Raw genomic sequence first — 26,677 nt, 5'->3', positions numbered from 1 at the left:
CTATCAAGTATCGTTATGGTATCGAGTATCGTGATAATAAACCTTGTGTGGGTATTGAAATCAAATTCTGTTATCGTGACAACACTAATCCAATCCATGTGTACAATCACGCGGTAACGTTAGTGTACAGCAAGCAGATTAGCAGTTACACCGGCAGGCCCCGGTGGCAATAAATTAACAACCGAAAGCTTACCTTGACTTGGAAGAGTTGCAGTCTTGGATAGCTAGCTAACATACATAGCATTCCTCTGAGTCAGGCTATTGAGTAGGCTAAATTAGCTGCATTAGCTAAGTGAAAGGTAAACCTAGAAAAGAAATGCTAATTCTCTCCCTCTCTGCTGCTTCTCCTTAATTTAAGAAATTAATTTGTTTAAAACTGTTCAACTATTGTCTTTCTCTGAGTCAACCACAAACCACACTTTATGCACTGCAGTGCTAGCTTGCTGTAGTTTATGCTTTCAGAACTCGATTCATTCTCTGATCCTTTGATTGGGTGGACAACATGCAGTTCATACTGCAAAAGCTCAGACAGGTTGGAGGACATCCTTCAAAAGTCGCCATAATTACTGTGAAAGTCTATGGAAGGGGGTGAGAACCATGAGCCTCCTAGATTTTGTATTGAAGTCAATGTACAAAGAGGAGGATGGGAAAATCGCTGTCATCCGGCTACACCATGGTGCTACCCTAGAGTAGGGTGACCAGACATCCCCGTTTTCCGGGAACAGTCCCCGTTTTTGGTGGCCTGTCCCCGGCTGGAGCTGTCCCTGGAAATGTCCCCGTTTTTAACAGTGCATTAAAAACAGACTGCAAAGTTAAATCATATTTTACGTGGCAAGAAAGACCAGGCAGCAGAGCCTACCAGTTGACGTCTCAATCGCGTTGTGCTTGTTTTGTCCAGCAGAGGGGCTGCTCGCTATAGCAGCTTCATTCACTCTTCTTCTACTAACTACTTGCAAGTTTTAGAGAAAACTGCTGTGGAAAACTCATCCAGAAGCTAGCAAGTGTCAAGTGAATCCAAAACATCACCACAAACGTCTTTTCAAGCCAGGTAAGTTACAATCGTTTGAGATACTAGCTAGATGATCTGCTCTACAAGGTTTTAAATAGCTAATGTTAGCTAGCATAACCTATGTCGACTAAGTTATCTAGCTAGGTTACCTAGCTACTGTCATGGTAGCCAGGTTAAAATACGTTCACATGTAAACATGCAGTGGACGGGCGATTTTGAAAATATGATTATATTAAATGAATATACAATTAATTATGAGAATATTTATTTGTAGATTACAATTTTTATGGTTTGGCATTATAATAAGTAGTGTGAAAATATATTTAGAAATTTTCATTGGTTTACATTAGCATAATGTTTTCTGTTAGAGTGGAGAGGAAGGAGAGGAGGAAGACTGGATAGGAAGAAGAGTGAAGGAGATAGAGGAGGAAAGGTAAAGATATGATTACAGAGCCTGCCAATTTACTATTCCAAACAATGTTTTGAAATAAAATACAAAAATGAGGCAAGCAATGGGAATCTGTTAACCAAAGAATTTTTATCTAATAGTGTACTACTTATTATTAAAGATTGGAGAGGAAGGAGAAGGAAAAATTAAGGGAGTAAAAAGACTGAAGCGAGGAGAGTGTAGAAGAGTGAGGTGGAAAGGTAAAGAAGGAAAAGAAGAAAGAGAAGGAAAACGAATGAAGAAAAGAAGAGGAGAAAGATTGGAGCAGAAGAAAACGTTAAGAGAGTAAGAAGAGCAGACAGAGGAGGTACAATGGCTTTTTCCAAGAAACAGAATGAATTATATCTGGACAGCAACAAGAAATAGGTTCACTGTTCCTACCATCAAGGCTATGCTTATTGTGAAGACAAACTTCATCCTCCCCTGCCAGGAGTTCATGGAGAAGCTGGCCAAAGACAGAGCAATCCTGAAGAAGATACATTCTTCTGAGAAATATACAGATTAGGTTGGTATAAGTATATTATGTAGTTACCAACCTCATCACGGTCTTATTTCTTTATTATGTTGTTAACCTGTTGGGGCTAGGGGGCATTGAGAATTTTGAAAAAAATATGTGCCCATATTTAACCTGTTATGGCTAGGGGGCAGTATTTTCACGGCCGGATAAAAAACGTACCCAATTTAATCTGATTATTACTCCTGCCCAGAAACTAGAATATGCATATAATTATTAGCTTTGGATAGAAAACACTCCAAAGTTTCTAAAACTGTTTGAATGGTGTCTGTGAGTATAACAGAACTCATTTGGCAGGTCAAAACCTGAGAAGATTCTGTACAGGAAGTACCCTGTCTGACCATTTTTTGGCCTTCTTGATTATCTCTATCCAATACAGGGGATCTCTGCTGTTACGTGACACTTCCTATGGCTCCCATGGGCTCTCAGAAGGCGGCAAAAAGCTGAATGATATCGAGGCAGGCTCTGGCTGAAAAACATTAGCGCGTTTGGATAGTGGCCAGTCACAGTACTATGAGACTCAGGCTCGTGCACGAGGGGATCCCATGCTTTTATTTTCTCTCTCTTTTGTACGTAAACACGCTTTCCTGGATGGAATATTATCGCTTTTTTACGAGAAAAATGGTATAAAAATTGATTTTAAACAGCGGTTGACATGCTTCGAAGTACGGTAATGGAATATTTAGAATTTTTTGGTCACGAAATGCGTCGTGCGCGTGACCCTTATTTACACTTCGGATAGTGTCTTGAACGCACGAACAAAACGCCGCTATTTGGATATAACTATGGATTATTTTGAACCAAACCAACATTTGTTATTGAAGTAGCAATCCTGGGAGTGCATTCTGACGAAGAACACCAAAGGTAATCAAACTTTTCTAATAGTAAATCGGAGTTTGGTCAGGGCTAAACTTGGTGGGTGTCTAAATAGCTAGCCGTGATGGCTGGGCTATCTACTCAGAATATTGCAAAATGTGCTTTCACCGAAAAGCTATTTTAAAATCGGACACCTCGATTGCACAAAGGAGTTCTGTATCTATAATTCTTAAAATAATTATGTTTTTTGTGAACGTTTATCGTGAGTAATTTAGTAAATTCACCGGAGGTTTGCGGGGGTAGCTGTCTGAAAGTCACATGCTAATGTAAAAAGCTGGTTTTTGATATAAATATGAACTTGATTGAACAAAACATGCATGTATTGTATAACATAATGTCCTAGGCGTGTCATCTGATGAAGATCATCAAAGGTTAGTGCTGCATTTAGCTGTGGTTTTGTTTTTTGTGACATTATATGCTAGCTTGAAAAATGGGTGTCTGATTATTTCTGGCTGGGTACTCTGCTGACATAATCTAATGTTTTGCTTTCGCTGTAAAGCCTTTTTGAAATCGGACAGTGTGATTAGATAAAGGAGAGTCTTGTCTTTAAAATGCTGTAAAATAGTCATATGTTTGAAAAATTGAAGTTTTTGTATTTTTGAGGAATTTGTAATTCGCGCCACGCCTATCATTGGATATTGGAGCAGGTGTTCCGCTAGCGGAACGTCTAGATGTAAGAGGTTAACTGCCTCCTACAGAAGCTAGGATATGCATATTATTAACAGATTTGTATAGAAAACACTCTGAATTTTCTAAAACTGTTTGAATTGTGTCTAAGTATAACAGAACTCATATGGCAGTCAAAACCCTGAGACAAATTCTTACAGGAAGTGGATACCTGATGTGTTGAATTACTTTTAAGCCTATGCCATTGAAACACACAGGGACTTATTAATCATTGAGCTCTTCCTACGCCATCCACTAGATGTCACCAGTCTTTACAAAGTGGTTTGAGTCTTCTACTGTGAAAACTGACCGAACAAGAGACTTGGAAAGTTGGTCATAAGCGGATGGCCTATACTACTCTGGCGCGCGAGTGCATGTTTGGGTACTCTCGTTCCAATACGTTTTAAAAGAGAATGCAATCGTCCGCCTTGAATATTATTGAAGTTCTGATTGAAAAAGGCCCTAATGATTTATGCTATACAACGTTTGACATGTTTGAACGAACGTAAATATTTTTTTTTCCCTCTTTGGTGAAGACAAGTCCGGCGGGCGACGTTCATGTTTTTGAGTAGCCTACAGGACTCGCTAACAACAGAGCTTTTTGGACATAAATTATGAGCTTTTTCGAACAAAACTACATTTGTTATGGACCTGGGATTCCTGGAAGTGCCTTCTGATGAAGATAATCAAAGGTAAGGGAATATTTACATAGTATTTTTGATTTTAGATCTCTCCAACATGGCGCCTAGTCTGTATCGCCAAGCCTATTTTTCTGAGCACAGGACCTCGTTTATTGCAAAGTGTGATTTCCCAGTAAAGTTATTTTTAAATCTGGCAATGCGGTTGCGATCACAAGATGTTAATCTATAATTCTTTGAATGACAATATAATATTTTACCAATGGTTTTGAATAGTAATTATTTAATTTGTTGTGCTGATTGACTGGCGGTATTGGAGGGAAAATAGTTTCTCAACATCAACGCCATTGTAAAATGCTGTTTTTGGATATAAATATGAACTTGATAGAACAGAAAATGCATGTATTGTCTAACATAATGTCCTAGGAGTGTCATCTGATGAAGATTGTCAAAGGTTAGTGCATAATTTTAGCTGGTTTTCTGCTTTTGGTGACGCCTGTCTTTGCATTGACAAAACATTACACACAGCTATTTTCAATGTACTGTCCTAACTTTATGCTTTCGCCGTAAAGCCTTTTTGAAATCGGACAACATGGTTAGATTAAGGAGATGTTTATCTTTCAAAGGGTGTAAAATAGTTGTATGTTTGAGAAATTTGAATTATGACATTTAATTGTGTTCAAATTTGGCGCTCTTGATATTTCACCTGCTGTTGATAGGGTGTACCAGGGGTGGGACGCTTTTTTTTCAATTTTGCTCATGTTCTCTTATTCTACCCAGACTACCAGGACCACTGAATGGCTGTTCAGATTGGACAGTTCTGTCTTGTCTGTAGTGTTTCTGTAATATAGTTGTTTTCTCTATGACAGTGTGCCTGTTAGGTTAGATTAAATACATGAAACCGGAATTGTCCCCCCCCCCTTTTTTTATTTCATAAATAATAACATTGGATATTTTAATGATATATTGACCGCCGAACTGGAAATGTCCCCGGTTTTAATTTCAGAAATCTGGTCACCTTACCCTAGAGTGCTGCTGAGGCTACTGTAGACCACTGCAAAACAATGCGTTTTAGTTTGGTGACATGTAAATTAGGGCCGTCAAAGTTAACGTGTGACATTTATCGGCATACATTTTTTTGACGCCGTTAATCCATTTCTTCACCACACGGACCCTTTTAAGCGCAGAACACAACACTGATGCAGGCAGTGCTTGCGGCTTTGCATGACTGACGACTGTGTGCCTCTATCCAAAATCATGTGAAAGTTAGCTTCGTTTTTTTTCTTTCTGCTGCGGATTGGTGTGCATGTCACAGGCCGTTTTAAACTACTCGTGAGCCGCTATTTGTTGGTTTAATAAACTTTTTTTTTTTTATAGCTAGCTAGTCATGTTACCTACCTTTGTTACTTAGCTAGCAACCTGATAACTGACTAGGCTATGCACAAATGTAAATAGCACAGGAAGAACTGAAAAGGAATAGGCTCTACAAAGAGATGCTTCAAAAGGTAGGCTGCATATGCAAGAGTGGGGTGCAAGAGTACAGTGAAATGCTTTTCTTGCCTGCTCTTTCCCAACAATGCAGTAATCAATATCACAGTCAATAGTGTGAGAGCGGGAGTAAGTGAGAGTAATTCTTGTCAAGAAAGTTGGAAGGCCCTCTGATGTCACGTAGGTTGATACATTGCTATGTTCTCATTTATAAAGCCCTTTTACATAAAGTCCCACTGTACCTAACATCATTACTAAACTTGAGAAATATGAGTTACCACACCTAGTCTCAGTGATGATTAACTCTGGAAATGCCTTTGGTCACTAGTTGGGTAAATCAGCTTTGAGTTCTCTTGCACCTTATTTGTGGAACAATCTTCAACATTTTCTTAAATTTTATGTTCTGGCAATTCAAAAAGCTGACTGAGGACCGTATTACTGAAAAATGTGTTTTGACCGTGTTTTGGTCTCAGTAGGACACCCTGATAAAATAAAGGTGAAATAAAAATGAGAGCGAGAGTGTGCAGGCCTGTGTGTGTAAAGTTATCTGAACAGTACAGATGGTTAAAGTGTTTTCATAACATTGTTGGACAAGTTTAAAAGCTCTGTTCTTTGTATCCATAGTGTGTCTCCCGCGGGCCGGAACATAATTAATCCTACAAATAATTTGACTGCAAATTGACCGCAAGAATCCCAAACAGACGTAACGTTTGACTAAAACATAATAATTTCAAACCTTGCTTACATTTGTGCACGATCACATATATCCCTCTACTATATGTGGGAATACTATGGAACAGATTTCCTAAACTTGGAGCTGATTTGCTGGTGTTTTTACAGTGCTATGCCCAACAATTATTTTAAATAGTTGATTTTTTTGTTCAGAGAACTGGGGGGCCAAAATTCAGACCACCGGAAGCCAGTTGGGGAACCAAACTAGAGTGACACTCATTTAGAATGCTTGAAGCATTAACAGTACTTAAAGCTGTGTGTGTGTGTGTGTGTGTGTGTCAGAGAGACTGCTATGCGCAAGTGTTAAACGTCATGAACATTGATAAGATGGAGTAGACCTACTTAAAGCTATGTTAGTGACTTTTGTGTTTATGTTGCAAATGCTATTAAAAACATTCTGATGTAGATAATTGTGTTTCCGTACCTTACAAATCAAAGCATAGTTTGCCTGTAACTCAATGCAATGCTTTTTAAAAATGGGGGAAAAAAATATTTTTTAGGGCCAAATTTGAGCACATTTTTTTTGGGGGGGGGGATTAATCGTGATTCACTGATCCTATTAACTTGATTAATTATTTTAATCATTTGACAGCCCTAATGTAAATATATTTATAGTTTATCTAAAAGGAATAACTAACTTTTCACAATTTTGATTTGTATGAAATTCACTGATAGAAGAGGAAGACCATCCTGAGTAGCCTCAACTACCTTGGGATAAAGATAATGAGGATACTATTGTTTATCATCCAATGATATAACGGCATGAAAAACGTACAGGCAACAGCAGACAAATTAAATCCCAAAATAAAATGACATATTTGATACTCGGAGGGCAACACAAACAATTTGGACATTCTCTTGCCAATACATAGCCTACCAAGCAAGTTTCTATTCCAGGGGTTCCCCAAATGTTTCACTCAGGCCCCCCTTCCAGCATTGGGGAACATCCCGCCACATCTATTTCTATGGGCACAAGCACTGTTCATGGCACAAACTGTTTACGCCCCTCTTGTTGGCAGAGAGAAAATGTTGCAGGTTTAAAGGTTATTTCTTGCAATTTTATACATTTTGCCATGTCTAATTTGTTTTCATATGATATTTGAGTGACTCAAACATTACCACAAAATCTATGGGCTAAAAAACATTAGCTGACAAGTTGATCTGGACATTTGACAAGTTATAAATAGCTCTAAGGTATGCAATGACTAACATGACAAGAGGACCTGATGATGCACTACCCAATTTCGAAATGTTACCTTGTGCATTCTACTATTACTTTCAAGAGTAAGTTGAAAGCCCCCCCCTGCTGACCTCTCGTGCCCCGTAGGGGCTGCGCCCCACAGTTTGGGAACCACTGATCTATTCAATGCTGGCCAAATTCCACTCAAGATTTAAGAGGGGTAATTTATGAGTATGGGACTATGGGCTGCACAAATCAAAATGCCCTGGTCAAGTCTACTGCTCCACCAGCGAGCCAACAGAGATGTGTCTTGTGGGGAGTCAGAGCAGTCTCGAATGATTAATCAGAAAACAGGCCCTGAAAATTCCTTCCCTTGGAGATACTTTGCAGCATGGTCAAGTAATTGACGGGCAGACGTTGGGCCATTTTTAGCTTTTCCGACCACACCGGAAAAAAATCATGTAGCAGAATACTAGCAGGGTAACAGGCCTGCGGAGCTTTGACAAATCCCACACCGTGTTTTTATAATGCGAGAACTCATGGCGCGTGCGTCTCGATAGTCCAATGCGGCTTCCTCTCCTCTTCATCTGCGCTGTTCTGAAAACACGGGATAAAGTGAAAGCAATATGTCGAATGCCTTTTAGGAATTTGCTTTCAGTTGGAAATAAAAATGAGGAGAGGTCTCTAAACTATATTCAACTTTATTTCAGGTATGCACAGATGGAAGAAAATGAGACGAGGGGAGGAGGCCTTTTTAGACTACTGACGTGCACCCTTTGTGTTGAAGGACAAAGCACCCTTGGCTGGGGGAGGATGTGGTTAGTTCAGAAATCACTGACCCTCACAGGGCAAATGGGGCCTAATGCGAGCTATTGATCAGCTGGAATACGATAGCGTGGATGGCCCTCGCATTATAAGTGTCTCGGGCCATTATCGACAGATTCTGCCTCCTATGAAGAAGTCACAAGCCGGCCTACGTCCTGTTTCATGTACTAAAGGAAAACTGTACCTAAACGATATGTCTGTAACTCTGTTTGTCCATCTATCTGTTAAGATCATCCATCCCTTCATTCATCCATCCACTCCTTTCATCCATCCATCCATCCTAGACAGGCCGATGCAGGGTGTTCTGAATGACATCCACCACCAGAACTGCTCGTGGTGTGAGAGTATGAGCGAGCGACTCTAGCGTGACTCATTACCGAGCTGAAACACGGAACCAACCAGAAGCCTGCGATGCGACTTCCGCTTTTGGACTTTAAACAAGGCGACGCGCCATCTTAACCCTTGACAATCGTGGGAATGGGCCTATATGGATAGGACTAAATTAAAATCTTTCTTACAGACGAAATATGAAAAGCAGATGCTTAACCATGGTAGCAATTGAAAGTGAACAGTTTGGAGGTTATGGGAAAATTATTAGACCAAAGTTGAGGACACAACAATTCACCTGACACAAGACAATCCAAACAACACTTGATTTTGTGCATTTTGCCGCATTTGTTAACAAAAATCAGAAAATACTCTTGATTTGATATTAAGATGAAAACGCATTGGACCTTTAATATACCACAGTATATAGATATGCAGAAATGAGTTTAAAAGCTGAAAATGCAATGGTGGCTTGACCTCACAAAGACCAGCTAGTTTCACATAGCATATTTTTGAGGCACAAAATAGACCCACATATTGATTTTATACAATCGTCATGCCACAGTTCTCTTCATCCATTAAACGGTTATAACCCATATCCAAAACACTAAGATAATAACATGTCCCTTGGTCTTTTTCCCCCAAAAAATCATTGTACATTTTAGATAAATGTATTACTTGTTAAATTGGTAAATCGCTAGTTTATGAAATTACAGCTCAGCAATCCCAGAAATTCTTGGGTTTCTTTGTGTGCGTTGCTAGGATCCCTCTGCATATAAACCTATAATAATGGTATTGTAATGACCAACATTTCATTCCCCAGGCCGCACCAGATGACATAGCCTGCTAAAGTTGTACCTAGGGGATTTTTGGTGTTTGGATTTCAATGTAAAAAGAGAAGACCTGGTATGCTTCTCTGTCTCCCGGTTCAGGCTCATATTTCCAGTGAACCGAGCACACTTCCCCCGAGACCACTGATTGAGCTCACAAACAAGCTCAGTTTGAAATGGAGGACTGTCAGAAGATTTTGGTTCAGGTTTGTTGTTGTGTCACAGCTAAGTTACTGGAAAGAGAAAGGTCTTGCAGGTGTCGCAGATGCGTTACGTTTCAACACACAGGACAACATTTTAAAATACTTCTGCTGGAAGGGATCTAGTGAGGTTTCTGTTCGACACTGTCTACCAACCCCGCTGTAGGTAGAAGTTTCCCTTAACAACTGATCTAGGACCAGCTTACCATCCCCCAGTTATACCTTTAACCATTAGGGGGTGAAAATGGCTAAACTGATTTTAGATCAGTGTCTAGGTGCAACTCAATCCTATTCCACCAAACCCAGATTATCTACAGCTAAGCCCCTCCTATCAGACCTAGACACAACAAGGTTGCTCTTAACATCACAAGGCCTAGCCATAGGCCCAACCACATCTCCGAACCAATGGAAGCGCTGCATCAAAGGTAATAAGCATTCACTGTTCAACATATTTTAGCCAACTGTGTTTGAGATGTTGAATTTCCATTGGCAGCACGTTGACATCAAAAGTCATGTGACATCACTATCCAATTAGAATCCTTATCATATTGTTGCTATTATGGATGGCTTGGAGGCTAAATGGAGGAAGGTTTTAAATGGCAAGCTGCCAACTTTTCTCATATGCCAACCTGGCAAAATTAGCCATGATTCTGGGGATGGCCAGCTGAGCAGATAACTACATCCAGTAATAAAAAAACAAATAACCTATCAGAGACCTTAAACGGTAGAGACACTATCCAATTGCATTTGTTAAAACAGGTCAACTTGGCCACTAGAGGGATAGTTAAACTATCCAACTAATATATGCCATTTATCAGATGCTTTTATCCAAAGCGACTAACAGTCATGCATGACAACTGCTTGGTTTTTGTTTGTTACTAATGGTTTTGGTAAGTGGAGTGTGCTAATACAGTGTACAAAACATTAGGAACACCTTCCTAATATTGAGTTGCACCCCCTTTTGCCCTCAGAACAGCCTCAATTTGTCAGGGCATGGACTCTACAAGGTGTCAAAAGCATTCCACAGGGATGCTGGCCCATGTTAACGCCAATGCTTCCCACAGTTGTGCCAAGTTGGCTGGATGTCTTTTGGGTGGTGTACCATTCTTGATACACACAGGAAACTGTTGAGAGTGGAAAACCCAGAAGCGTTGCAGATCTTGACACACTCAAATCGGTAATTCATCCGCGTGAAATGGTTGAATGGAAACGTGGTTACTGGCACACATACACTATCCACGTCTCAAGGCTTAGAAATCCTTCTTTAACCAAGCTTCTCCCCTTCCTCTACACTGAATGAAGTGGATTTAACATGTGACAGCAATAAGGCGTCATAGCTTTCACCTGGTCCGTGTCATGGAAAGCAGGTGTTCCTAATGTTTTTAACTCAGTGTATTTGAATGATGCTTCCTTGACCAGGCTACTGTACTGATGTTACACAAAATTCAAAAGGCAGTAAGGCACGTTTCCGCATATATACCAAATTTTGTGCTTTCACGAGATTGTTCTTATTTATTTTTTTAAGAGGATTATACATTTATATTTGTATCTACATCCTTCATAAGATGTTGAAGATCTTGTCAACTGGTTGTATTTTCTCCTGACCATTATGACTATAGTCAGCTAAGACAGTTGGCTCAAAGTTCAATGGCTGTGAGTTCAAGTCACTTTACGGAGCAAGTTTTTCTTTTGTTTTTAAGGAATTACCACTGCTGGTCCTCAAGTCAAATATACGTGTATGTGACGAAGGAGATAATTATAACAATGCATATAAAATGATGTAGGCCTACATTTAGGTATACACGTCCATGCAATATGATTATTAGGTCCTAGCAATGTGTTTGTGAACAAGGCTGAAGATTCCTGATGGAATTCATTCCCAATCTTAATTTTGCATGGTGATGACAGAATTTTTTTCTCTCGACACAACACCTCAATGAATGTTATTCTACATTTCAAAAGAAAAATTATCACCCCATGGGGATCCAAAATTACAGCATAAGTGGAACTAGGCACCATTCACTGAGTTAATTGTCAAGACACATATTTGCATGTGACGTAGTTAATTTGATTATCAGAACGTGCAGTGGATTTCTGGTAAGGATGCTTTAGTGAAAAAGTGTTGGGATCAGGTCCAACTATGTCGACAATTTTAATTGGCTGATAAGGACTTAGTTACCGGATATAATTATCTGCTCAGCTAGTCGGCCCCAGCACCGTGGCTAATTTTGCCAGGTTGGCCTATGAAAAAAGCTAGCAGCTAGCCATTTAAGACCAATGGTTTAAACCAATGGTCTTAGCAAAAGTTCACGAACATGACCCCTGTGTGGCTCTGGTCTTTCATACAATGTCATCCGGTGTCTGACGCAAAACTCAAAAGGGAGGTTGTATTGATATCATCATCTGATCTCTGTGCTCACCCATCATAGACTGTGTTAAACAGAGAGAGCAAGAGAGGGGAGGAAGAGAAGAGAAAAAGGGAGAGAGAGAGAGAAAGAGTTGTTTGAATGTGAGGCCTTACCTTCTGTAGACTAGTGGGGTTCAACTGCGTTTTGTCTATTATCTTCACGGCAACCTACGGAGCGGAGACAAAACAAGAAATAGACTTTACACACTAATCACATCAGGCCAAAGCCCTGTGACATCACCCATGTTGTGTTGACAATGGAAGGTTTTGATCCTCTATCCTAACTTAGGTTTAACGGAGTTTGAGGAGCTTCTGAGAGAGAGAGCTGTGTTACAAATGGCACCCTTTTCCATGTATAGTGCACTACTTTTGACCAGGGCCCATAAGGCACTGGTCAAAAGTAGTGCACTATATAGGGAATATGGTGCCATTTAGGATACAGACAGAAAGTTATGATTAAATGGTAATTTAGCATCATGGGTAGCACCACACGAGGTGTGCTTTCCTCAAGGATCAAGTCACCAGAGTGCAGATTTCGACAGCCTTGGGTTGGTAACTCAAGCTCAAAATCGAAAATCTATTCAGGCCCAATTCTTGCTGTCTGCTGGCGAAACAAAATAGAAAAACTCTGTCCCTGTTATGGAGGCTGCAAATGCACAAACTGATTTATGTTTTGACTGGAGGACAGTTTGAGAATGTAATTTGGACGCACACACACCAACACAATGACACCTCCCAGCCGCGCGCACACACACACAGAGGTGGTGGTTGTAATGACATTCCTCAACCATAATTTCAGGAGAGACTGCTCTTAGAAATGTCTAGAGATGACTGCTGAGGTCAATACAGGCTCTGCTGGTTCCGTTCATATTGGTAAATAAAAATGGATCCTGGCCACTGAGTGAGGGATCTTAAAGGAAGCCTCGGACGCGATGCCGATCTGCCTACACTCTCATAGTGAAAGGCAGTAGGCGGCCATTTCATCTATCAAGGTCTAGACCAGAGGCTCTCGTGCCGATCCGTAATTTCTAAGATTAACCATTCAAAGAGACAAGTTATGGTCCGACAGTTAAAGCGACGCTCCTTAACTTGACTGTGGCTGCTTTTAGGACAATGGATCAGAGGGCTGTTGGTTCAAATCTGAGCTGGTGCAGTGCTGCCGTTTTGTCCTCTTGGTGCAAAAAAATGATCTGCTTCAAAGTGGAATTTAGAGGAGGAATAAGTAGATTTATTTGGGCCCGTGTTGGTGTACAAACTCGTCAGCAAGAGCGTCATTTAAAAGACACACCATAACTCACCAGCAGTTCCATTTGTCCAGATCCACCCCCACAGATTCTAAACTGGTCAGAAGGGCTGCAGCTGCACTTGAGGTGAAAGTTACAGACTGTGCCTTTAAAAGACGCATATGAAATTCTTCTCTTACAACCCAGTGTGCCATAGATCATTTTAAAGCGTCACTGAGAAAGGTTGCATCAGTCCCCGAGACTACAATTAACCATAATCACTATAATCAACACACAATCATTTTTGAGGTAGATGACACTAGCATAATGCGAATCAAAGGCACCGCAGAATATGCCTCCCTTGCAAAAAACAGCCTCTCCTCTTCTGAAATATGGATATGTAATTGGTCACCATTACTGGGTAGAAACAGCAGGCTCCCGACACCATAAGCATTCGCATCCTATCAGCCAATCTTGGAGTAGGCATACCGGAATGTTTGATTTCACACGTAACAACCTCTCTCACTCAACACTCTGGTGCGAGTACTGACGTACATTGCATCAATAATTTAACCTATACTGTGGCTCATGCTGGGTCAGAGTACTCAGCCAAAGTTATTTCCATTTCAAAAGTAGACTTTTTAAACTGCGCTGAGGTCTTGGCCAACACTGAAAGAGAATTGTTGAGTGGTTGAGGTCAATGGGTGGTGAGGGCAACCAGTGCAGCCATATCTTGTTAACTCTTGATTTGTCTTAAAGTGGCTGACAGCATTTTAGCAACATCAAATCGTATTCAAATCCGTTCACATACACCCCCAAGAAGACACTTTTTATTTGTTTTAGGTTCTGACAAGCGACCACTTAGATATGGGAATTTTCACGTTTTCATACATTCTTAGAATGTTTGGGAATTACATATACTAAGGCATTTCAAAAAAATAATCTATAGCAATATAGAGTGAGAAAGCGGCGGTGTGTTTGGACAATTAATAAACATCCGTCTCATCCAGGACCGGAGTCCATGCAGAACAGTGCACCATTGCCAGTTGGTAGAGCATGGCGCTTGCAACGACAGGGTTGTGGGTTTTATTCCCATCGGGGACCAGTACAATAACAAAAAAATATGAAAATGTATGTACTCACTACTAGGGCTGTGGTGGTCATGACATTTTGTGAGCTGGTGACTGTCAAGCAACTAATTGCCGGTCTCACGTTAATTAACATAAACAGATTTAGGACAGCCTACAAGCCACTGATGCAGACTTTTGGAACACCTACATTTTTAAAAAGTCTAATAAATCTATTTAATATAGCCAACACCATCACAATAAATCCAGAAATTGTATTTAAAAAGAGGTCTAAAGAAACATGATATGAAGAGCAAGAACAGAATAGCATACTCTTGAGTTGTCCTTATGCCCTGATCTTGCTATGCCATATGGCTGTGGGCTACACTAGCTCATTTAGCAGACAAGATTTGCTTAGAATACCGTGGCATTATTTTATAGTATGAAGAATATGATTGAACATAGCTGAATAAAATAGAAAGGATATTTTCTCCAAATGACTTGAGTGCTCACGTGTCTATTCTGTGTTGAGCGGTTAACAAAGAAACAGGTACTCCTATATGCTTAATTCAGAGTTATGCAACTTTAGTTGTGATACAAATGTTGGTCTGTGTGTTGATTTTTTAATAGATTCTAAGGCTGCATGATGCGACTGATGATGATTTGAAAAAAGTCACATGAAAGGCATGAGCTCTGCATTGTTGTTTTGCGCAGGCTGTACACACTTCATCAGTCTCTCTGTCACAATTTGACAAGCACTTGATAATGCCCCAAATATCCCAGCCGCATCCCCATTCTGTGACCTTAATGCCACCCCAACAAATCCAGGTCTTTTGTGGCCAGTAGCCGTTGTGCCCTTGGGCTGAATGTAATTATAATTCCCTTCTCCTGGCTGCGTGCCGAAGCACCTCTCACTCACCTGGCTCTCAGTCACATGATCGGGTCTCTCTCACAGGCTACAAATGAAGACCGACACATTAGGGACGCAACTGTGATCGTCCTTATCCAATTCCGAGGAACATATAGAAGATAGGAAGAGCTGTAATTTTCTTTTCATCAGCCAACAAGATGAGTAGGCCTAACGCACAGCAAAAGCTCTAGCCAATTTTAATCTACTATCCCCCATAGTACAAAAGTTGACCTATTCTATTCTAGAAAGAAATCTTCCAAACATAGTCTGGGACAGTTCTGGGATGCGATATATCCCAAATTAATACAACCACTAGCATCAAAAAACAGAAATGTGATTATGCATGTAATGCTTTTAAAAGAAAAAAGGTGCATTTTTATGGTGAAAATTCTTCCCCAAAACTCATGTGCTGCATATGTATCCCAGTTAGAGACTACACCCGGTGTAAAGCGGATTAATGCATTTCATTTCAATAAGTTATTTGGCCACCTTAAAACATATAGACCTATGGGCTAGGCTACATGAGGTGTGCGATTACGATTGGAAAAAGTCACAAAAAAAGCCATGGCTGTTTCTTGCCTTAAGTTGGGCATCATTCACAAGTGATGGGCTAATATTGTCACCCATCAGACTATTCTTGATTTAATCTTGTCTTTACATAGACTAAATAATATATGTATGAAGTTGGTGGTCTATTCTAAATCAAAACTATCATGCACACGGGCAGGGGGAAAGAAATACACGTCATCTATGCACTTAAATAGCGAATAGAGGACGCTTTTTCCACAGTTCATTTTCATGCCATCCAGGTAGTACATACTCCTGTTGTAAAGAGAAGCAATGTGCTTAATATTAGGAACGTTGAGAAATAAATATAGTAGGCCTAGCCTATAAAAAGCTGATGGGATCCTCTTTTTAAGAGGACTGTTTTCTCAAGCAATTGCATAGCCTATAGAAATGTTGTGCAACATGAGCTCATTGGCTCTCATGAAGTGTTTGATTCGATTTTTGATTACTTTTGCATTGATGTCAGAGTGATTAGAGGGACAATAGAGTGCTGAGTACCAGGAAGTGAACAAGTTTGGTAGGCTACTAATGACCACCAGCAGGACCAGAGCTTGGAGAAACCTAATTAACGTGACTAAACAGTCACATGGAATTTGACTGCCATCATGACCACCGGTGTGGGGTGAATAAGTCACCGTAACAGCCCTACTCAATACTGTAAGAGCGTATGCTGAATGACTAAAATGTCAATTGTAACTACAGTAGGCCTTTATGCAAACAAGCTATTTGCCACACAGGCCTGCCATCATTCACTTTGAACTGGATGTGTGTTTAAAAGGAGTTGCGACTTTAGTCTGAAGTATATTTTTAGATCATTAGAACACACCGGAATGGATTTCGGCAAATATATAAATACAACATGAGTCTTCTTACATTCGTTAACTTTACAGTCCTGTTGATCAAACAACCATGAAAAAAAGGTAGGCTCTCTCTCCCTCAGTTACGCACATCAACAACTAATGCTAGCCAGAGCAAGATGAGCTAAAATCTAACAAAGGAACATTTGATACACCCTCTCAAACTTTTTCAGCTAGTTGGCCTTCAAAATTGCACCGATAAACGATGGGAATTGTAGCCTTCTCGTCCTTGTGTAGCTTGCCTGCACCCAAGATAAAGTTGGTTAGCTTGCGACTTACAGACAAATGAGAGAACACCTCACTCTGACCATGATTAGCTAGGCTATTTACATGTTGTTATCTAGAGCGTTCGTGACTATAACTTTTTTGGCCTGTGTTGCGCTTTTGTAAATTCATCAGTTATTGGTCTTACTCAGAGGAGAGTGCTCTGAAATCAGAGTAGATAGCCAGAGTGAATTTGCGAACGCAAGAGACATGCTACCTGGATAAAAGTAATTGAGGTTATTGCTAGCTAACGTTACCGTAACCAAATGACACCTGCATGTCTAGCCGTGTAGCCACCGAAAAACAATGAGGGGAAAATGTCAGTCACTCATTCCTCCAAAGACATGACATCCTCCTAGCAGCTAGCTTGCTAACGTTAGGCTCTGTGTTTTTAGCTTGCTACATAAATAGATACAATCTAGCAAGGGCAATGATCACAAGTCAGTCATAATGTGGATAATAGGCTAGAGAGTATTGTCATTCCCAGACTAAATTTGTCAATTTCTGTCCAAAATATTGAGTAATGGAAACTGAAAAAGTGCATCCCGAATGGAGGCAGCAAACAATGTACCAGGCCAGCTGTGATTTACAACCTGATAGCAATATTTTTGACACTACCAAGAAATGTATTGGTGAATTATATTAATCATGCATAAACTGCATCCATCTTTTCTGCCAACAATGCCTTAGTGTACATAATGGAATGTAGAGTCAAATAGGTTTTAAAAGTAGGTTCTATTATATATAAAGTAGGTTTTGTAGCATAAACTGGGAATTTTATATTTTTGACTGATATGATTGTTTCATATCTGAAACGTTGTTTAAACGCTGTCAATTCCACTTTAAAGGGACAGTTCACTCCAAAACCAAAGTGTCAGATGTTTTCAGACTAAAAGTGGTCCGATGTTGATAAATCCACATCCCACCTGTTGTGGCAATCCAAAATGAAAAGATAAGCACCATATCATTTCTGATCTTATTTGGTGCTCATCTTTTTAAATTCCTTTGGGTTAGAGGGCACAGACTGGATCTACAATACCAAAGGCATGGGACATTGAACTACCTTTAAGGTCAGAAAAAAAGACATACATCTGCTTTCATAGAGATATGGGACAGGACTTTGGTTCTGTAGTTCACAAGATTCCCGCTTCACTCAGTCTTGTTGAGCCCAGAAACCAAAAATCCAGAGAAATTTGGACATGCAAACAATGTAAACTTTAGGAACTCCACATCTCTTTTGAGTCTTTATATGTAATCGCCAAGCTATTGGCATGAATCCAATGTCTAAATATTTGTGTGTGTGTACCAAACAAGACACATGCAATTTTCAACAAGGTCAAACTTAACATACCATGCGCGTGAGACCAATTTGAAAGAAGGAAAACTGGGTTATTTCCTGTTTAGGCATTTAAAATAAAGAAATTGACTCAACATGACCTCTTAGAACAGGGATCATCAATTAGATTCAGCTGAGGGCCGACTGTTTCTTAAGCAGATGGTCAGGGGGCCAGAACATAATTACAAATAATTATAAAACAGATCATATTTGACTGAAACATAATAATTTCGAAATGTACTTATGTTTCTATACAAATCACATACATACATTGGATTGGGGAGGCAGGTAGCCTAGTGGTTAGAGCGTTGGACTTGTAACCGAAAGGTTGCAAGATCGTATCCCCGAGCTGACAAGGTAAAAATCTGTTGTTCTGCCCCTGAACAAGGCAGTTAACCCACTGTTCCTAGGCCATCATTGAAAATAAGAATTTGTTCTTAACTGACTTGCCTAGTTAAATAAAGGTAAAATAAATAAAACATTTCAAAGATACAGTTCAGTAAATGACAGCAACAAATTCATAATTGAGGAAACTTACCTCTCGTCCTGTCAGTATATGCCGGGCCAGCTTGACTTTGGCAAAGTTCCCCTTGCCAATGGTCTTGAGCAGCCGGTAGTTCCCGATGTGTGGCTGCTCCTCTGTCGTGGACGCCACAGAGTTCCGACATCTCGGCAGGCTGTGCCGACTCCCCGACTTAGCCGGCGGGGCCGGGGGCTCCTGGTAGCCCTCCACAGAAGTGTGCTGTAAGAATGTGACATGGGTGGAGAACAACGTGTCGGTTTAAAAAAATATTTTATTGAACAGATAGAGGATCAAAGTGTGGAACGATAGAGAGGGGGCTCCTGGTAGCCCTCCACAGAAGTGTGCTGTAAGAATGTGACATGGGTGGAGAACAACGTGTCGGTTTAAAAAAATATTTGATTGAACAGATAGAGGATCAAAGTGTGGAACGATAGAGAGGTTGTGTCAAGTATTAGGCCAGATTTAAACCTATGCCAACATCAAAGATGTATGCCAGAGGCTGCGGCATTACAGCTAGACCAGCTTCCCACCAGCAACATGCACGTCTCTTCTACACAGTCAGAAAGCTAAAACAGCTAGCGATACTATATCTGCTACATAAATCAGGTTTCCATCCAGTAAAGTACATGTCAGATAAAAATCATGACAGGCCTGATGGAAACAGCAAATGTTAGTCTAAACTTTACAAATGTCAACAAAACAAATCAATTAGACAAGATGGGATCTTTTCGTTCCTGTAAAATTAATTATGCGAGAAATGCAGTGGAAACGCTATTATGTGCATAATATTGATTATTATAACCGTCATATCGAAGTCACGTGATGATATGCTGTATGGTCCTCCCACTACAACTCGGGAAAGCGTGCAGTTTATTAGGCTACTGATGAAATAAGTTATGATATACTTCACAGGGTGGTGAAAATGCACAGTGATGAGCTTCATGCTCCTTTCCAATAAATATCGAGGGTCTTTTTCTGGTGTCAGGATGATCGATGCTTGGCTTCCGTTTATTTTTATTTCTCAATCTTGCTCTTTTGTCAATAATAAAACCAGAGTGGGCACATTCGCTATAGTTTATAACGCAACATTTTAGCGACAAAACAATAGAGTTGAAAATGCATTGGAAACCCATTTAACTTGTCTTTTTTATTTGGTACATTGGAATTTTACCGCAAAAGTTATTGAACTACATCATTCACAACCTTTAATACGCAACAAGTCCATTTGATGGAAACGTCTCTGGTGGGAAAATGCACATTGTTTCTATGCGGATTTTAGAGTATTCGCATGAAAATCTGTCGCCAATTGGATGTATCAAATTGAAAAGTAATGTTATTTTCTACACAGATCATACACAATTATTGCGTGATGATCTTCCCTGATGTTTTCCTGAACTTCCCAATACCTCTGATGCATTTCATTTCAATTCACTTCAAACCATACTTCAGATTGACTTTTTCATTTTAGAGTATTTCAGACTGAGTTTTAAGACTGTCACTGGCTGTTGATTCTAACACATTTTTCACAGGGTGAGGTCGCAATAATTGCCTGATATCAATATTGGGTTGTGGGCCAAAAAAATAGTTACTGGATCTCAATTTGTTGACGTTGGACTTCTAACCTGGATATGTGATCTGACTGTTTACTTTGAAACCCTGGCGGCTGTACCCACCGCATGCATAGCAAGAATTGAGGTGTCACCGTCTACTTCTGAGGCAGCCCATGTGTGATGCATTAACCTCCTCGACATTATCGGACAAATAACTTTTTTTGCAACCACAGGAATTAGTGACCCATGTGTTCGTTAGTGACACATTGATAGTAGTTCATAGACATGTATACACCGTAGTAGTTAGGTCAAAATATAGTACTATCCAGTGTTTATACGAAACATTCATTTGTTTCCAAAAGTCTGAATTTCTTCCCACCGCCATCTTCCCAATAACAAACATGGAGTTTCTAGATTTTTTCCCCCCTCAAAGACATTGCTACTGAGCACAAACCTCAACACACAGCTCCTGTTACAGATGAATTCAGATTATGTGCCTTTGGTCTTGACATTATGATGGACTGATGCCACTGTAATGGGAAGCCATTTTCAGCTTGATTGAATGTCACTGTACTGTATACATAAGCAGTGGGATCGTAGTATACTGATACACTGCACAATAAAATAGGAAATAGTAATACGATTAAGTACACAATGCTATGCCAATGGCTTCATGATAATTGTAACAATTGGTAAAGTACATATAGCGCAGATATTTGTCATGACCATACTTCTCCTTGCACCACGCTGAATTCACATTCATCCGCTGTAGTTCGAGCACTTTCGTAGCACTGCCATTCACCTTTCATTTTAGTTGTAGTTTGGTTGAAGTCGGAAAAACTAAATCAGCTCCTGATTGCAATTAAGTCTAACAGAGAGCCAGACAGTCTTCATATCATTTCAACACTAGAAGCCCTGAGCTACACTCTAGAACAGACGTTGTTAACAAGAAATGTAGCTAATCACGCTAACAACTAAGGACACAGATGTCCAAGTAAAATAAAAATAAAAAGATGTGATGCAAACAGCTGTACAATAAAACACGTATTCACCTAGACATTCCTGTACTCAGGCTGCCAATGCTGGGGTGCATTCATTAGTGCACACCATATCAAAACAATTTTCTACGGAAAACATTTTACAACCTTAAAGTTCAGTTGGGTCCCTCCCCGTTACGGCCCATTAGCTTAATTTTCCTAGTGAATACATCCCAGGACTCAGTCACTTGAGTAATTTATCACTGGTGACTGCGTGAGTGTTTGTCCCAAGAAAACCTTGCCGAAAATATAGGCCAGCACTGTCGTACTTGGGGACACAAGGAGGTCAATTATGGTAATAGTAGAATAAACAAGACGACCCGCCATTGTCAACACTAACTAAATGTAATATATCTGGAGAGGAGAAAAAAAGCTGTGACCTTGGGACAAACGCAGAAGTCGTTAGCCTCGACGCAGTTCGTTACGGCAGATGGGAAAAGGATGGTGGTGGGCAGAGCTCACAGATCATTTAGCGACTGCCGACTGGAGGGTCGTAAAATCAGATTTGTGGAGTGTTGTCTCCTTCAGAAGGGGAGTGATGAATTGCATATTATAGGTAATTCATTGAAAACGTAAAAACAGGTGGGGCTGCACAACTAACAAGTGACAGCAGCATAATAGAGATGGAGCGCTGTCATTATGTTTTTCTTCTGCATCCTTTGGCAGGAGCCTTGTGCAGTTGTGGTCTACTTTGTGAGCAATATCAACACACTACTAGTCACCTCCATATATGGGCTACCATTTACAATCAACCGAGACAAAACTATGAGAAAAAGAGGGATAGATGAGGGACAGTGGCATCTCCCTCCAATAAAAATGGAAAGTATATCATTATACAAAACAGACTGATATAGTCAACAAAATAGGTGAAGTTGGGAAATGCTTAACACTATGGCAAAGTATTATAATCAACAATATCATAATGATTATTATACCGTATACTGGTATTATAATATAATAACCAACTAGAACGTTGAGGTTTCACAGACCACACTTCCTCTCATTTCATTATAGTATTATTATAACACCTTTACTTAGTCTAATTAAAATCACAGATGTTTGATGGATGGTTTTTCAAATCAGCCCATTACACAGCACCATTGCCCACTGTTGTTTTAACCTATTTTTTCCATCCAGATAGTTCATGTTGCCTACCTTCTGAATGGGGGTTAGGGGCATTTTTGGTGTTTGCCCTTGCTTTTAGCCGTTCGCCACTTATTTCTGCTCAACTTGCTCGCTCATTCACGCTCGCATGGCTCGCTAAGCCCTAGCAACGGACCATCGTGTTGTGTAACACACGTTTTCTGAATCCTCCTTCCTCGTCTGCCACTCTACGATCTGGTTTGATCACTAAAGGCAAAATGAAGTGCTCAGGTCCTACTACCTTCATTCCTGAGCCTGTATTCATAAAGCATCTAAGAGTAGGAATGGACTACAAAAAAAAGGAGGGCCGATCAGGCCCCCATTAACATCGACGGGGCTGTAGTGGAGCGGGTCGAGAGTTAAGTTCCTTGGTGTCCACATCAACAAACTAACATGGTCCAAGCACACCAAGATAGTCGTGACGAGGGCACGACAAAACCTATTACCCCCTCATGAGACTGAAAAGATTTGGCATGGGTCCCCAAATCCTCAAAACGTTCGACAGCTGCACCATCGAGAGCATTCTGACTGGTTGCATCATCGCCTGGTATGGCAACTGTTCGGCATTAGCGCTACAGAGGATAGTGCATATGGCCCAGTACATCACTGGGGCAAAGCTTCCTGCCAACCAGTTAAATTCCAGCCTAGTTAAATAAAGGTTCTATCCAGGACCTATATACACGAGGCGGTCTCAGAGGAAGGCCCAACAAAAATTGTCAAACACTCCAGTCACCCAAGTCATAGACTGTTCCCTCTGCTACCGCACGGCAAGCGGTACCAGAGCACCAAGTATAGGTCCAAAAGGCTCATTAACAGCTTCTACCCCCAAGCCATAAGACTGCTGAACAATTAATCAAAATGGTCACCCGGGCGATTTATATTGATTGACACCCTGTTTATTATCGTTACATAGTCACTTTACCCCTACCTAAATGTACAAATTAACTCGCCAATGTGCAGGGGCACAGGTTAGTCTCGGTACCAGTACCCCCTGTATATAGCCTCATTATTGCTATTTTATTGTATTTAGTAAATATTTTCTTAACTCCATTTCTTGAACGGCATTGTTGGTTAAGGGCTTGTAAGTAAGCATTTCACAGTAAGGTCTAAACCGGTTGATTCTTATAATCTTATCCATTATGTTCTAGAAGGCAAAACTGATCCTATATCAGCACTCCTAATCTGATACACTTTGTGGATATGGGCCACAGCATTGTGAAATGATATGTCATCCTATCTATTTTGCACTTAGTGGGACTATCATTTGTTTTTCAACAGGACACTGACCCAATAGGCTGTGTAAGGGCTATTTTACCAAAAAGGAGAGTGATGGAGTGCTGCATCAGATGACCTGGCCTCCACAAATCACCCGACGTCAACCCAATGGAGATGGTTTGGGATCAGTTGCACCGTAGAGTGAAGGAAAAGCAGCCAACAAGTGCTCAGCATATGTGGGAAGTCCCTCAAGACTGTTGGAAAAACATTCCAGGTGAAGCTGGTTGAGAGAATGCCAACAGTGTGCAAAACTGTCATCACGGCAAAGGGTGTTTACTTTGAAGAATCTAAAATTTGTTTAACAATTTTTTGGTTACTACATGATTCCATGTGTGTTATATCGTATTTGATGAATGTAGAAAATAAAAAAATAAGGAGTAGGTGTCAACTTTTGACTGGTACTATAGATATGTTTTGTCACATACACTGGATAGGTGCAGTGAAGTGTTGTTTTACAGGGTCAGCCATAGTAGTATGGCACCATTGGAGAAAATTCGGGTTAAGTGCCTTGCTCAATGGCACAGAGATTTTTAACCTTGTCGGCGACCTTTCGTTTACTGGCCCAATGCTCTAACCACTAGGCTACCTGCCGACCCCTTGTACTGAAAGTACCCTTATACTCAGTGTGACATATAGCCTACTCACATTCTCACACTGTACTCATTTATTTCCTGAACTGAGGTTGACCTGAGTCTATTACTGCAGTAAACAGGGTGTGTGTCTGTGAGAGAGAGGTATTGACAGTGTCAGGTCTGAATGAATGAAACAACGGCATGGGACTCACTCCAGCTGTGGACTCACTTCCCTTTCACTGCCAGGGTTTGTCTCGCACAAAACACGACAGAGGGCTAGAGCGCTGAGGAATTACCTCATAAAAATCAACATCCACCTAGTGCAGAGGCTCGACTAACGGGAACAGACTGAAGGTCATTGTGAGGGCAAGAGAAGTTTATCTAAGCTACTGAGGAAGCTTTGTCAGGTCGATTGACTTTGGCGCTGCTTTTTATTCGTTTCCACCTCTTGGGGATTTCAGAATCAAAGTTTTGAAAATCTATTGTCCAGTGTGGAAAAGTGAGACTCAGATTCAAATAAATGTATCTGAAAAGGGACTACTTCAAGAACTCCTATGGGAACTAATATGGTTTGACCCTCATGACTTTCAGTAAAACAATCATTTGAAACAGAATATCTATATACTGTACATCTGTTGACCTCTGAACTCAAGGACATTTTGAGAAGGAATATAGTCTTGTTGAACAATATCAAAACCACACAAGGGTTGCATATCAGCTTATTACCTGTGCTCATTTTGACAGTGATGCTTCACAAAAGTCGGAAACTGAATTAAATTTACCAATTCCTCCCGAGCTTGAAAGCAGATACCTTCCCTTACCTCATTCATGTCATCTAGAGCACAAATGTCTGTAGGGGAAACTCCAATTATGTAATTTCACCAACATTCTCTTCTTCCTTGCCTTGGCCCTGAGGGAAGCGTTGATCAAATGAACCCAGTCAACTGCCCCAGCGCAAACCTCAAACGTGGTCAATTTTGATGATCAACATGGTTGAGGACGTAATGCAGGCATGCTACAATGGCATCAGACTTCGCGGTCCCATCGATAAGCTGTCCAACCATGCAGAATGACAGAAAACTGGGACCGGTATTGCATAGCATCTGACTATAAGAGCAGCTGTTGCCACTTGTATCTGGGCATTCGTTATGAACCTCTTGATTAGTTTCTCTCACAGATCACAGACATAGCTACTGACTTGTCTGGTTTGTGGGCACAGAGACTTTCCAAAAGCTAGAGTTCCACTGGAGTTGCATGTGGGCTGTATCATCTGCTGCACTTAGGGTCATCTTTTTCTGCTCTTCATTTTGGTATTATCGTATCAATTAGTTTCCTCCTTTAGCTACTAGGGAGATATGCAAATGCAACATTGACACTGGGAGGCAGACGCAATGAGCTGTGATGCAATTAGCTTTACGACTTATGTTAATTAGGGACTGGAAATTTGCATAAGTATACCAGAACCACTGAGCTTTATTACCTGCTGAAGTGAATAAACTTGACTAGATTATTTATGTTTCCATCCAAGTGAGCTGCCATTGGCTGCTAGTAAGTGTACGCAACACTTGTGTTTATGCAGCGCCAAAGATGATCTGTATCGACCATTGCTGGTTCCTTGCGGGCACTAGCTATAAACGTTGCCATATGTGCCACAGGGTTGCAAGGTGACTCTGCTACGGATCAAATGTAATCTAAATGGAACAGGGCGCGGAGTGGATGCATACTGTCAATCGTAAACACATTTACAGGACACCCATGGACCGTTCCTTTTCTTGCTTCACCCTTACGAGTCAGGGCCATTGACTGATGTGTTGTTTGAGAAATGAAATGCATTAGTTATTTTTCAAGAAAAGTCTGTTTATGATTCATTCCAAGGGGACTATTCTGTGTGAACTAAGCTGACCAAGGGTAATTTAATATGAAAGGCGCTGTAGAAAGTTAGCCATACTTTGATGTCCACTGAGAGCCATGTTCTCTTCACAAAGAGGTTATGAGTAGGGTTGCACATTTTGGGGAATATTCAGAGGTGGAAACTTTCTGTGGGAATTAACGGAAATATATGCAAATTAATATTAATACCATTTTAATGTAGATACCTTTTGCATTGGCTATATTTACCATATCATATGGAGACAGAAACATAAACCTTTTACCTTATCATAAGTAGACATAATTGCAAATGATTAAATCCTTCCAATAGAAATAAAAAAAAG

General features: G+C 40.4%; 1 protein-coding gene across 7 annotated transcripts in view; it reads right to left on the bottom strand.

Moving 5' to 3' along the window:
* The window catches only part of LOC100286710 (serine/threonine-protein kinase MARK1), an 87,999-nt gene that overhangs the window by 48,666 nt on the left and 12,656 nt on the right, over window positions 1-26,677 (bottom strand). For all 7 annotated transcript variants that reach the window (XM_014131218.3, XM_014131220.3, XM_014131222.3 and 4 more), the window contains exons 2-3: window positions 18,903-19,106; window positions 12,255-12,308 (exon numbers count right to left, since the gene is read on the bottom strand). In XM_014131218.3, the coding sequence (XP_013986693.1) occupies window positions 12,255-12,308; window positions 18,903-19,106 (258 nt within the window). The remainder of the gene's footprint in view (window positions 1-12,254; window positions 12,309-18,902; window positions 19,107-26,677) is intronic.

The sequence above is a fragment of the Salmo salar genome, chromosome 12 (genome assembly GCF_965601325.2).
Source record: "Salmo salar chromosome 12, fSalSal1, whole genome shotgun sequence".
Classification (NCBI taxonomy): domain Eukaryota; kingdom Metazoa; phylum Chordata; class Actinopteri; order Salmoniformes; family Salmonidae; genus Salmo; species Salmo salar.
Note: the sequence above shows the minus strand (reverse complement) of the source record. Positions and strands in the feature narration are given on the sequence as shown.